Consider the following 15,133-nt stretch of genomic DNA (forward strand, 5'->3'; position numbering starts at 1 on the left):
AGACAGTGTTCTAGGAACTTTGTGCATCTGCACTATCAGTCAAATTCAGCAAGCACTGAACAACCACAATAATTACAATGAGCATGCACTTATGAAAGTTTTAAACTGTGTCGAAAGAAACACCAGTTCATTTTGAAATATTGGTCCAAATGTATACATGGTAAAACTTGTTTTGAATTTTGTATGCTTTCTTCCCTCTCCTGCAGCTACAGACTAACAATGGGCAGAATCCAGATTAATTCATACTTCAGTCTCATTATAATCAATGATACACATTAGTGATCATGATCAATTTATAAATTATTCAGTTTAGTAAGACTGAAATATAACTTAAATCAACGCTTTTATTTTTGAATCTGCATCATGAAAGTTTCTCTCATTTCTGTTAGTGCTAGAGTTCCAAACATACCTGAGCTGAATTTGAAAGTATAACATTGGGTGCCTTCATATGCTGTCATATCTTTGTTTAAGACCAAATGTTGTAGGAATAGGACACAGGATTGTAGTTATATTGTTCAAAAGAATGCACATAAAAGCATTCTAAAACCAATTCAATTATTTTGAATTGAGACTACTTTGGATTTAGAAAACTAACTCAATACCAGAAACATATTACAAGTAATAAACAACTTTAGGACATAAAGTGCTTAAGTACTTACTTAACGTATCATCTATGTTTCCTTTGTCAAGACTTGTTATTTCACTTCTTGTTGGATTAAAGAGCCAAGACACCTGTAAAAATGCAAACATCAGTATGTATAGGAAACAAATAATTGCTTACAAACTGGTTTGGGAGCTACTACAGTCAGCCCTCAAACTTCACCAGAGAATGTTGAACGTAGCATCAAGTTGACCACAGAATCATGCTGGTGGGCCTTCAAATGCCTAAAAAGAAGATATTTTTTCTAAAGCAGGGGCAAACATAGTAATTCATGAATAATCAAATCCATGCATGGTTAACCTGCAAACGTAGAGGGACAAATGTATGCACAAGACAGAGGAAGACTTTGAGGGCTCACAGTTCACAAAAAAATGGATGAACAAATATTTTTTTTTCTACCCACATAACGTTTCAGTTCTTAAAATGAGAACTTAAAGCTCATTTTCTTTATCAGATAAGGAAAATAACAGAGCCAGAATGAAACTGTAAGCTTCACTGGCTGTTATTAATGAAGCTTGCAAAGTACCTGTGCAGTACTAGTACAGTATTTGTAACAAGAGTAAAAATCAGCTGAGTTCTTAAAAGCAAAAAGAAACTTTTCCAGTTTACTCCAACAAATTAACTGCAATGTCAGGACAGTATATAAATGTTTCTCAATGGTGAAAAATGGGTTAGGGTTGATGGAAGTGGTGCAAAAGTTTAAATCAAGACTGCATTACAACAATTCATTTCCTGAAAAGTATTTTTAAAGGGAATAAACCTATGGCTATGCCTTAAAGCATCTTGTCCTGTGAGCTGCCTCGGGACTCTTTCTGGGAGAAAGGTGGCAAAGAAATTAAATAAATAAACAAACAAACAAAGATAAGCAACTACCTTGGAGCCACGCATTCCCTTTATAGGACAGCAAAACAAACATGATTTGTAGCCCACTGATCTCAGTGAGACTCTATGACCAGCTTTGGAAACTTCTCACAGGAATATGGCTTCAAAAGCCCACTCCCCAATTTTACTTCAGATTCTGAGCCTAAGAACACCCATCCAAATGCTTCTTTAAGGCAGGACAATGGTCCCACAGAAGTTAACAAGAAACTTACAACAGTCCACAAGAAGGACACGAGTCAAGTACAGTAGTCTTCTTCAACAACTGGTAGAGGTATATCATCTGTGATACTGAATGTAAGACTATATGCCTAGAGGTCATACAAGGTACAAATGGCTGCACATTGGACAATGAGACCTTTTCTTTATAAAGAACAACTGTTTAATGTACATGACAATTCAGTTGACAAGCAACCATGTATGTCAACATGCATCAAACTACTGTACATCTGTTTTTGACCAAGCACTGAACATATGCATTCTCATAATATGTATCATTTGGCTTTCTTTCCTCTTGTAAAATGCTGAAGAAAACGATTAGTTTATATGTGCTATGCATCTCTCTTTACTTATGCTAGTGAAATGACAAAGTCAAATTACATATTAACACATGGACCAGCATATGTGTATGCAGGTATACAGCTTTAAAACACACAGCCAGGATACCTGCAGCCTAACCCTTTTTGTGGAACAATATTATAGAGAATGGAAGATGTTATTGACAATGATATTCTGATCTTCCTTCCAATGAGGTCGAGGTAGCTTACCTGCCTCTCCTCTGCATTTCATAGTAACCCCGGAACACAGTTCATGCTGACAGAGTGAGCATCCCTATTGAGCTACAGAGTGAGCAGCCCAGTAGGGAAATGAATGTAAATATCCTGAACTGCAGTCAAAACTCTAATCACTACACTATAATGATTTCCAAAAAGCTAACATGGGCCCATTACAGACAGGCAAAAAGTATGCGCTGTGCATGTACTAGGGTTAGAAAGGGACGTCCTTTTCGGACACCCCTAACCCTAGTACGTGCTCGGCGCGTACATGCACATCGCGTGGCAGAAATGATGCCGCGAGTGCGCCATTGGCGACTTGTGGCGCCATTTCCGCGCCACAAGAAGAAGCTGCATTTTGCAGTTTCTTTTTTGTTGTGTCCGAGAATCGCGTGGTTTGTCCGCTGCGGTTCCCAGACGCAGCAACCAGTGGCGCTAGCAGACCGCCCTTTTTGGGCAGTCTGTAAAGCGCCAATGTTAGTCTGTTTAAGCATGAAAAAGGAAATGGTGAGGGCAGAAAAATCTAGAAGTATCTTTGAGATCAAGACTGCATCTGCACTGCAGGAATAATGATACCACTTTAACTGCCATGGCTCAGTGCTACGCTGAATTCTGCGAATTGTTTTGTGAGATGTTCAGCCTTCTCTGTCAGAGAGCTCTGGTGCCACAACAAACTACAAATCCCAGAATTTTATAGCATTGAGCCATAATTGTGTGTGTTGTGAAATTGGATTATTTCTGCAGTGCAGATGCATTCCTAGTTATATTAGCACACTTTTTGTGGACTGCAATCAACTTCTTCAGATGCACTGATAGAGTACAAAATTAATATCACAGGTATACAGTGTGCCCTCGCCTTGCGCGGTGTATCCATTCCAGACAGCTGCAAAAGGCAAATTCCATGCAAAATCAAACCGTATTCATTTGAATGGGGCGTGTCCCCGTGGCACGCGTTCCATTCACTATACTGGGGCTTGCCGTACGCATGACCTCAAGTCCACAAGGCGCAGGCGCACTGCATTAGTTGACAGCTAATGTGTAACAATAACTTGCTTCATTGTATTTTAGCTAAAGTCAGTCCCAGAGCTGCAGCAAAATCCACTCAGGCATTTCCCTTTTTACACTAACCAGACCTCTTTAGGAGAGGAAAGGTGTGTGTGTTAGAAACCACAACAAGAGTGAGTGAATAAAAATGTCAGCTACAGAAGACAAAGAGGACAAAAATTGTAGCTTCATTCTCACACCATTCATCCAGTTGCCACTATGATACCAAAGAATGACAAACTGAGGCAACAGATATATTACAGTCCAAGACAATGTAGCAATTGATAAGACTTGAGATGAGAGAACCTGAGTGATCACTAGTTCTAGATAACTGATTTTTTCAGTTCAAGCACAAATATTTAGAAATTTTATTTTGCTAACTTTCTTTCCTTTTTTATATTAATTTTAAAATTAATTTAATATGAATAATCTAAATTACAATTGAAGTAATATGCAGTCAGTCCTCTGTATCCATGGTTTTTTTATCCACAGATTCAAGCATCCATGGTTTGAAAATATTTTTAAAATGTATAGCTTCCAGAAAACAAACCTTCATTTTACCACTTTATGTAAAGGCTTCCATTTTACTTTGCTATTATATTTAATGGGACTTGAGCATCCACAGATTTTGGTATCCACACAGGATCCTGGAACCAATTCCCCTGGATACCAAGGGCCCACTGTACACTTAGAAGAAAGACAGAAACAAAGGAAAAAAGACAACTAGCACACACACACAACAGGGGGCTGACCGCCCCACAACTTTGACCGTAATGAGAAAAACAAGGGGGGGAATATTATTCTACCATTGCAGATCCAATTAAGTAATCCCACTGAATTTATTAAAACTATAACTACAAACTGCTACATCATTAGTTTTCTTATTGCTCAAAAATCCATAAATAGTTTCCAGTCTTTCAAAAAAAAAAAATTCAGTTGGCTTAACCTTTCATTTGGACTAAAACTCAGTGATCTATACAATGCATTCTTCCATCATCAGTCTGTTTCCAAGTTTAAGCAAACAATATTCTTTCTGCTGTTGCTATCTATCAAAACAGTAATCGATATTTGCTCTCTAGTTCTTTATTCAAAATAACCAACAAAAATATTTTTGTACTTTACAAAATCTACTTTTTTATTAATGGATAATTATTATGTTTAATATTTTATTTTCTTATATCCCGCCCTTCTCCCAATATAGGGGACTCAAGTATAAATCTTAAACAAGTAACTTTTTGCCTTCTTACACGTCCACCACATATGAAAAAAGGAGGCCTCCTTATCTTGACATCCCCATCACTGATTTGAAACATTCTGAGATATTTTCAACAGCATATTTAGAGTTACATGGGTTTTCTTTAAAATCACTATACAATGTAAATTTTGTATCTTTAGACTGTATTTTTTCATATACACACATATGAATATTATGCCCAAAGTTTTGGGCCCACTTTATGATATCCACGTTTATAGGCTCATCTACTCTCTCTAGTTTCAGAACACAATTTATACACTTTTTCAGTTACTTGGTCATAATCTTTGTTGTTGTTAACTGTCCTTGAGTTGACCTCGATTCATGGTGAACCTGTGAATGGGACATCTCCAAGTCTCCCTATCCTCAACTGCTCTGCTCAGCTCCTGCAGGTTCAGGCCCTTGACCTCCATGATTGAGTCTAACCATCTGATATAGGGTCTTCCTCTCTTTCTACTGCCTTCTACCTTTCCTAGCATTATTGTCTTTTCCAATCAGTCATGCCTTCTCATGATGTGGCCAAAGTACGACAGCCTCAATTTAGCCATCTTGGCTTCCAGGGAGAGCTCAGTTTTGATTTGTTCAAGGACTCATTTCTTTGACTTTTTGGCTATCCACTATCCTCAGCACTCTTCTCCAGCACCACATAGTTTAAATTATATAAACTGGACCATCAGATGGCTGTTTACCTAGGGAAGCTTACATTCCCAAAGCTTAGGCAGGCTTTTTACAGCTCTTCGTTTCCAAACAATGCCTTCAGCCATGATCGATGGCAGATATTCACACACACCTAAGGATTCCTGTTTATGTATTTGTGGAGCTCCAGAAATTGAGGATTTGCCTCATTATCTGCTTTTTTGCTCACTATATACTGACCCAAGAACTAAATTTATGGGATCTATTCTGTCCAATTTACAGTCTAATACCATTTCTGAAAGGATTTTTTATCTCTTGTCTGATATTGATTCCAAGGTAACTTATAAGGTTTCACTGTTTGCCTCAGCAGCAATCAAAATTCGGGCAAGGGTAATAGCAGACATTGTAGCTGATTGTCATGGGGATGATCTTATCTAAACTTTGAAGTTGTTTTTAATGTTGTTTTATTTAATTGTCTGGAATTCTATTATGTTTAATGTATAAAATTTGGATGTTAGTTATTTGATGGAGCATTTTATAATTCTGAATTTCTGTCATCGGTTTTACATTTTAATCATGCAAATGGCCTTTGGCTTAAGCATTAGTAAAAACTGATTGATTGATTGATTGATTGATTCTGTTTGTGTTTTTTAAATCAGTTCAATTGGGATATTGTCTATTCCTGGTGATTTATTCTTTCCAGTTTCTCTCAGTGTCACTTCCACTTCACTTTCCAAAATTTGCAGTTCATCTTCATATGGTTCTTCATTCCATGTGTCATTCATTTTTCGCCTCTTTTATATAGCTCTTCTGTGTATTGCTTCCACCATCTTTTTATTTCATCTTGGTCATCTAGTGTGTTCCTTTTCTGACTGTAGAGCATCCCCACCCTTGGTTTGAATTTAACTTTGAGTTTGCGGATCTTGTGGAAGAGGTATCTCATTCTTCCTATTTTGTTGTTGTCTTCAATTTCTCTGCATCATTTGTTACTGTAATTCTCTTTATCCTTAGTTGTGGCGTTCATGGCACGACATGTGAAAGCACGACTCATTAGAAAAGACAATGATGCTGGGGAAGGTAGAGGACAGTAAAAAGAGAGGAAGACCACATGCCATATGGACAACCTCAATCAGGGAGACCACGGGCCTGAGCCAACAGGACCTGAGCAGAGCAGTAGAGGATAGGGAGCCTGGGACGTCTCATTCACAGGGTTGCTATGAATCGAGGTTGACTAAAAAAAGCAGCTAACAACAACAGCAAGTGTATAAGGTGTATATGAAACATAAATTAATTTTGTGTTTAGAATTGGGTCCCATCTCCAAGATATCTCATTATGTACATATATGTAAATACAGGTTTTCCAACATCCAAAATATTCCAAAATCCACAACACCTCTGGTGCGAATAGGGTTGCCATAATTGTCCACTTTTACCAGGGACAAAAAGTGGAACAAATTCAAGACCAAACTGTAGGACAACTGCAGGACAAAACTCAGCCCAAAATGTAAGACATTGAAGAAAAATGGTGGACCTTAAATGTCCTACATTTTGAGCTGAGTTTTGTCCTGCAGTTGCCCTACAGTTTGGTCTTGAATTTGTCCTACATTTTGTCCCTGGTAAAAGTGGACAATTATGGCAGCCCCAGGTGCGAAGCATTCTGAATAAGGAAGACTCAACCTGTAAATGCCTTGGCAAACCATTTGCTTTTATTACTGCAATTCTAGTCAAAAGGCATAAATTTAACTTTCCCTATTTTTCTTGGTCACTTTTAATTTCTTTCCAAACTTTTACAACCACCCAAAAAGATTTGGGGACCACTGATGTAAAATATTCAAAGAGTCCCAAAGCTTCAAAAATCAAATGGTGGTGGTGGTGGGGGGGGGGGGCATAGAAATTGCCGAGATAGAGAAACTGCTCTCGAGATTTAGACATGGACAATGGAATCAAGCAGCAAGAAAAGAGATTCCACCTAAGTATTAAGAAGAACTTCTTGACAGTAAGAGTTGTTCAGTGGTGGAATACACTCTCAGAGTGTGGTAGAGTCTCCTTCTTTGGAGATTTTTAAACAGACACTGAATGGCGAGCTGTCAGAAATGCTTTGATTGTGTATTCCTGCATGGAGTTGGAATGGATGACTCATGTGGTCTCCTCCAAGTTCACAATTTTGTGATTCCTTTTAACTGGTGAATTTAGATTATTAACATTCCAAATCATTCCATTTTGTTGAGTTAGAATAAAAGGTGATGAAATGTGCTAAAGTAAACCCTAATCTTGGGCATTCCAGGTCTTTGGCTTGAGAAACCAAGGAAAGGGGTGACTACACTGTCATTAATTGATAAAATACATGCAGACACACTTTGTGATATTTTATAACATTTATTAATCATGAGTGATATCTATTAGGACTGCTCCCTTCTTGGCACTGATGAGCTTGAGCTAACACAAGATAGCCTGAACTCTGGTTCTAAATGGAAACTGAATTAAAGTTTAGACAGTGCTTAAAATACAAATTCATTTATTAATAAGTAACAAAAATAACTTAAGCAGTTCAAATTTTGGAACAGTCTTACCAGGTCAGAAAATAATCTGTTTTGCGTATAAATCATTTTATAATCTTAACTCTCAGAATGAAGTAAATGTAGAAGAATGTAGAAGAACAATGATTACATGTATAAATATAGATATGTGTTTAATAAAATACAGTCAGTATAGAAGTATGAATCTTTAGTTTATAAAATAATTCCACCAGACAGCAATTATACAGTTTTAAAATTACATCAGAGTTAAATGTCAGCTAGAGGTAATCCCTGAGGTGGCCACACACTTGCTGAGCTATCTTCACTAATTAAAGGTTCATTAATAAGAAAGAATCCTATGCTGCTTGCCCATGTACCACATACTGTCATAAATATCTTGGTAAAATGAGTCCTTCTTTCACTCATTTAGCATGAAATCCTACATAAATTAACTGAAAATCTTTAAAGAGAAAACACTTTAAAAATAGAAGCATCCTATGATTTTTTTCAGAATTTAGTGTTAGTCTACAACAATTTAGAAAAGTTTTTTTTAAAATACCCATATTTTCCGGCATATAAGACGACCCCCAACTTTCCAATTAAAATATAGAGTTTGGAATATCCTTGCCATATATGACTACCCCTCTTCCAACGCACACCAAATAAAATTTTTAAAAAACATCAGATTTGATTTCAATATGGTAATTTTAATTCAAATGCTTATGACATGCAGGTACTTAGCTGGAAAACTTGTTGTAGACAAAACCTGCTTGGATTGGTCAGCTCTCCCTGCCTGCCCAGTCCTCCCTCTTTCTAAGACTATAAGAGTGCTGGCGCAAACACGGCTCTTTCTTCCATACCCCAGGCATCCTGGACACCTGCAGCTTGCTCCACTCTTCAGTTACACTTTCCCAGTGAGGTGCCCCCCCACCTTGTCATGGGGACCACGTTAAGTCACTTCTTTCCACAAATCCTGGTGAGTGGATTTTCCTCTACCGAACTTGTTCAGCACCACCCTTGCCGCTTGAACACATACGACAGGGATGCAGCCACAGCCGTTTTTGAGCTCCCCCCACCATATGCGGCAACTGCAGATTCTCCAGTCCAGCTTGGAAGTTTCAGCACCTGCCCTACAAGACGACACCCAGCGTATAAGACGACCCCCAACTTTTGAGAAGTTAAAAAGAAGTCTTATACACCAGAAAATACAGTACTTTGTTTATCCACATCAGTTAACAAATATGGATGTTTAATATAAAAATACATATGCTACTATGTTATTGTTTCAGTTAAATTAAACCATTTAAATTGTTACAATTAAGGCAATGATTATTTTTCTCCTTCCAATAAAGTACAGCAGAAACATTGTCCAAATATGATTAACCTATTCAACTGGAGATATATAATTGTAAAATTAATCTGAAAAGTTATTATTAAAATGAAACCTTCATCTGGTTGTAAATATTAAGATTATACCAGCAAGAATGAGTCTTTAGTAACCCTGAGTTGTGTAAAATATGTATTAAGCTTATAGCAAATCAAGTCTTTCTGAGCACTGATTTAAATCAAACTGATTTAAGTTAAATCCACCCGGATTTAAAGTAAAATGAAGGCAAAACATAGAGCTTCTTTTATAGTATATCCTGTTGTAATTCTCACATAGCCCAAATGAATCATTCTTCTTAAGTTCTTAGAAATTTTCAAATACAAACATGTCTTTCCATCAACATTCTTGCCTATTCTTAACTCCCTCCTTGTGATGTCAGGCCAAAAGTACATTTGTCAATGCACAGCCATAGTTCTGTGTCTATTTCTAACCTTCTCCATAACCCAAGAAAGAAAGGACAAGGGCCATTTAAAATAAGAATTTAACTCAAAACTCCAATTTGTCATATTCTCCCTGTTCAACAAACAGACATGTACAGGTTTAAAACCATACAATGGGTCCATATCTTTTGACATGAACTTCGTCTATCTGTCTGTACCCTCATGATTTAAAAACAAGCGAGATCTCAAAGAGCCCATCGGTACCCCATTTTTATTTAATCCAGAAGAAGATCCTATAATTATCTCAGCTGCTTAGCACACTAGGCAGGGAAAAACTCTTCTCTCCAATTTTCCCATAGAAGTGGTAGAAATTTTAGGAATTAGTGAAATCCTTTATTTATTTATTTATTTATTTATTGTATTTATACCCCGCCCTTCAGCCCTAAAGGCTCTCAGCGCGGCTTACAATTATTATTTTAATAAGACGGTTCCCTGCCCTTAGGCTTACAATCTAAAAGACACGACACAAAAGGAGAAGGGAATGGTGGTGGGGAAGGGGATCAGGTCCAGCAGTTCTTCTCTCCCTCTGAGGCCTGGACCAAGGCAGATGGACTAGAGGGAGGGCTCTTCTTCTTAATCGAGCCCAGGCCCAATGGTGTTGGACCTGTCCTTTCACTCCCTCCAGGCCAGAAGATGACAGCTGGCAAGGAGGGAGGGCCTTCTTCTTCTTTTAAATAAGGTTTTATTAACTCAAAATGCCAGTACAAAGATACATGTATATGTAAGAAACTATATACTGTAGTTAGATAACAATCCCTTCGTATACAGTAGACAGTTACATTAACTAAAGGAATCTGAAGGTGCTAGAGAGCAAGGTGCTGAACCAAGTAAAACAAAATGAAGGCCAAGCGCCTGCATCATCAGATGTAGCTGATGGAGTTCTGTTGTCATAACTACATCTGACAATTCAACCCCCACAACCCAGCTGCATCAATCAAGGCAGTTCTGAGGTGCTGGAGGGGAGCGCAGAATAGTGACATGCCCAGCTGCTTTCTGCCAACAAAGTGCAATGCAAAAAGCAGCTGAAACCATGCTAATGTTTTTTTATACCGCATAATGCTACTGAGAGGGCACTGAACTCATCATCATTCAGTGCTCTGCTCTCCAGTGCCTTGGAAATCTTTAGATTGGTGCAGCTGCCTGACTTCTAAGGCAGGTTTTGGCAGTCTAATTGTCAGATGTAGCTATGGCTGATGATGTACAACAGTGGTTCCCAAACTCTGATCCTCTAGATGTTTTGGACTACAGCTCCCAGAATTCCTGACTGTTGACCAAGTTGATTAGGACTTCTTGAAGTTGAAATCCAAATAGGTTTGCCATAATTCACTACCACCAAACCAGGACAAAATATAGAAAAATGTAGGACAAATGTATGACTAAATTTAGGTCAAAATGTAGGACATTCAAGAAAATGGAGGAACCAACCAACTAAAAACCACAAACATAAAAAATATTAATATAAACCCTTATATTATAGAGATCTTGTTGCATCTCTGAGACTAAATGCATCTGAGAAAGCGCAGCAGGAGGCAGTGGTGGAGGAGGGCCAGGGTTTGATCTCTTCCTTGGACACTGGGCTCTCTCAGCCTCAAGGGAAGGCAAACCCTCTCTAAACAAACCTTCCAATAGGATGGCAAAAGCAAGCTCCCTTCCCCAAACCCTGGGGCAAATCACTCTCTCTCAGCCTCAGAGGATGGCAAAAGCAGTCTCGCTCTGGAGAAAACTTCCAAAACCTTTGGCAGCAAGCCTAGCCCCCACCCCCACCCCAAGTCCAGCAAGGCCTACCAGGCCTTATAGAAATACCTGCGCTGCCTGTCTCCCTGCCTCCTCCACAGCTCTCTCTAGTCTCGGCTCCTCATGGCTAAATGAAAAGCTCCTCCTCCCTGCCTGGCCAATGGGGTTGAAAGAGCTGGAAGTCTGGCTGCAGCCTCTCCGATACAAACGGAGGCTGCTTTGGGAAGGAGAGGCTGAGACGGAGAGGCAACAATGAGGAAGTCTGGCTGTCCCTGGGACATAATGCAAAGCGGGACGGGACCTTCCTCAAGGTCAAAAAAGCGTGAAAGTCCCGTCAGGAGCCATGAAATGGCAACCCTAAATCCAAAACACTTGGAGGATCAAAGTTTGGAAAGCACTGGTGTAGAATCTCAGCCTTTATTTTGTTTCTAATAAAAACTATTTCAGTTTTTGTACATAGAATAACAGAATCTCAGAGTTGTTAGGTGCCATAAAGGCCATCTAATCCAACCCTCTGGTATGTAGGATCAGAACTACAGTACTCCTAAAAGATGCCCATTCAACTTCAGTTTAAAGACCTCCCCAAAAAAGAAGCATCTACCACCCTCTTAGGCAGTCCATTCCACTGTCAAACAGCTCCTACAGTAAAGATGTTCTCCCTAACGTTTAGGTATGATCTCTTTTCTTCTAAGTAGTATAGGATATAACAGTCTGCAGCCCTCTTTAGCACAATTTTCCTTTTAGGAAATTAAAAGTTTTTACATTTTTAAATTCCATAAATTTGTTTAACTCATATTCCACTTTTCTCCCATGGTGGACCCAAAACATTACACCATAGTTTAAAGCAATATAGTTTATACCATACATTAAAACAAAATAGCTTAAAAGGTCTAAAATACAAAAATTAAAAAGCATTAAACACAATCCACTTAAAACACTAATTTAAAACAGTTCAAAGCACATTAAAACCTCTTACACATTAAGAACCAACACTTCCATTGCACACCCCATTCAGCATGTCAAATGATACAGACCCATGAGTACAGGGATCATACTGTATTTTAATTTCCTCATCTCACAGTTGTCTCCATCATACAAGTATCATACAATATGTCTTCCAACAGAATATACTTAAATAGCTACAGAAACCCTGCCATGGCTCTTATGGCAATTCAAGATCTGTGCACCCTTCTTCAAAAGTTTTGAATACAATGAGTCGAGGAAAAGTAGTATGAAACAGTCCTTGTTTTTAAGAATGGAATTACATGATAGTTTTGTCCTCAAAAATCATTCTTTCCTTAGCAAGTATGATTTTTAAAACATTTATTTAATACTAAAAATACTCCTAAGATTGTTTCTGGATACTGAAGAAACGTTGCCTTCCTATTCAGCTGTTCAATATTAATTTCACAGATGCCAAACTGAGGATGGAAAGTTAAATACATAATATACTTTAAACAACACACTTTAGCGCCTAAAATGTCACTATACAGTACCTAAACCAAGAAAGAGAACCCAGAATAAGGCTACTAACAACCTCAGTCAGCAAATACTTTTCTCCCAGTTTGTTCTCCCTAGTAAGTGAATGGTTATGATTCATTTCATTGGGGGGGGGGGGGGGACCAGAACACAACAAAAACAACTATCTCACCCCAAGGCTGACTGAGATCCCAGCATACCTCTGTGCTAGTGCATTATGCAAGCTCATATTCCACAGATAGGATTAGAAATAGTACAAAGCACTCCTGACATCCACTTCCAAATGGATGCATGCAGTTTAAAGGTACAAATCCAGTGACAGAATCTGTGCATTGCTAAACATCGAAGGAAGTACCAAGCTGAAGTCAGAGACTTGAGGCTTCTTAACATCCTTCTGCTATGCTCTAATCTCATCGGTCATCTCAAGAATTTAAAAGGTTTGAATCAGAAATCCAGAAATGTCTCCTCAATATCCAGTCCTTCATTAATGTTTTTTTTTAAATTTCACCTTTGCACATCAGACACTGTGATGCAGGTCAAAATATGATTCCACTGCAGTGCTACTCAAAGTAGCGATCGAGGGATCAATGCTGGTCCCCAAGCCTTTGCCTGCAGGTCCTCGGTGAGTTTCCAGGAAAGAAACAATTGTAGCTAATAGGCACAAATATAGCGCTGATCCCCCACATGAAAAGCACAGTTCCACTGAATATTCCTAATTCAATTATTGTGGCTAATATTTTCTCCATTTTTAAAATATACAGCAAAGAATAATCATTTGAAAGACATAGGGGTAATTCCCACTTGGGGTATAATCCACATTCCGATCTGGCTCTGCTCCACTTTCTAAGCGATTCTCAAAAGGTCCCTCATTCTTACAGTACTATGAAAAGGGGACTCTTGTCGTTCCCATTAGATGAAGCCAGGGAAGGCGGCAGCCCTTCAGCCAGTCGCCCACCCCCGGAAACTACTTTGGAAGGCTGAGACCCCAACCAGACCCTCTTTCTCTCTCTTTTTTCCTTTCTCTCTTCCTTCTCTCCCCTTCTCCTCCCTTCCTTTCTTCTCCCTCTCCCCCTTCTTTTCCTTCCTTCCTGCTTACCTTCCCCCTTTCCTTCCCATCGCCACCGCTTGCCTGGTGCTGGTGGGGCTTATGGCGCTGCTGCTGCACTGCTGCCACTTGCCCAGTGCTGGCGGGACTTCTGGCACTGCTGCTGTACTGCTACCACTTGGCTGGTGCTGGCCGGCGCAGCAGCAGCGCTGCAAGCCCCGCCAGCACCGGGCAAGCGGCAGGAAGGAAAGAGGGAAGGTAAGCAGGAAAGAAGAAAGGACTCAGGCGGAGGGCAAGAAACAATTTTTTTTTAAATCGAAAAATTGATCTATTGCTAAAGCAAGTACAGTAGTTGCTTTAGCAATACATATATTGATTTTTCAATTATTTATATTGCAAAAAAATTGATTCTGATCTGGCGTTCCCACTTATTGGGTGCGCTTCAGAATCGATTCATCTCAGAAAAACCACATCCAAACTAGTGTCAGGAAACCCTGGGTTATTTGTGTTTGCCCCGCTTCCTTCCTCCTGGAATTGATCCAATGAGGATCAGAAACGGTTTCAAATGGGAACGAGGGCCATTTGCCCTGAATCCCCTTTGGAGCAAACTACAGAGGGAAATGACCCTATAATAAGTTTTGATACTATTAAAGCTCCTATAGTCTACAAAGACATCCAAGCTAGAAGAAGGAATTAATTTTAACTGCTACAGTTTACTAGTAGAACCATTTTTTTCAAAATGTCTGCATACTGTATATACAAAAAATCAAAGCCAATCCATTTATTAATTGAAGTGGGTAACCGAAACAATTTGCTTTTTTAGTCACAGACTTTAGTCACATCAGTACAATCACATACTGTACTGAGCAATATGTGCCCATTTGACTATGCACATGCTGCTCCAAATACAATGACCCCAGCTTTGAAGCATATGGGAAGTGCTACTAGAATTACCTAGATTGTCCTGCCTTTCAACATGGTACTAGCAGATATCAGACAATGTAGTTAGACTGTAATGTTTTCCTGCTTTGGAATAGTAAGAACGGAGAATACAGTATGATTTTTTTAAAGCAACATTGTTGATTATACTCTGCATTCCCTGTTAAGTCACCTTTCTTTCTTCACTGTACCCCTGTAGCTCAAGAAATTTACTTCAATCAATGTTTGCAGATATTTTGCAGATATTACCTCAGGCAGCATTGCCTATAGTAGCCTTGGTCACATGTAGCTAGCAAGGCTGCCACAACCAAGTAGAAATGCTTCAGAGAACTTGGGTTGTTTTCCTTT

At 38.9% G+C, this 15,133-nt stretch overlaps 1 protein-coding gene across 1 annotated transcript in view; it reads right to left on the reverse strand.

Moving 5' to 3' along the window:
- The window catches only part of ERP44 (endoplasmic reticulum protein 44), a 58,510-nt gene that overhangs the window by 38,154 nt on the left and 5,223 nt on the right, over positions 1-15,133 (reverse strand). Inside the window, exon 2 of the mRNA XM_089532452.1 lies at positions 660-732. Coding sequence (XP_089388578.1) covers positions 660-732 — 73 coding nt within the window. The remainder of the gene's footprint in view (positions 1-659; positions 733-15,133) is intronic.

This window comes from Sceloporus occidentalis, unplaced genomic scaffold (genome assembly GCF_023333645.1).
Source record: "Sceloporus occidentalis isolate IW3139 unplaced genomic scaffold, rSceOcc1.0.p SCAF_7, whole genome shotgun sequence".
Lineage (NCBI taxonomy): Eukaryota > Metazoa > Chordata > Lepidosauria > Squamata > Phrynosomatidae > Sceloporus > Sceloporus occidentalis.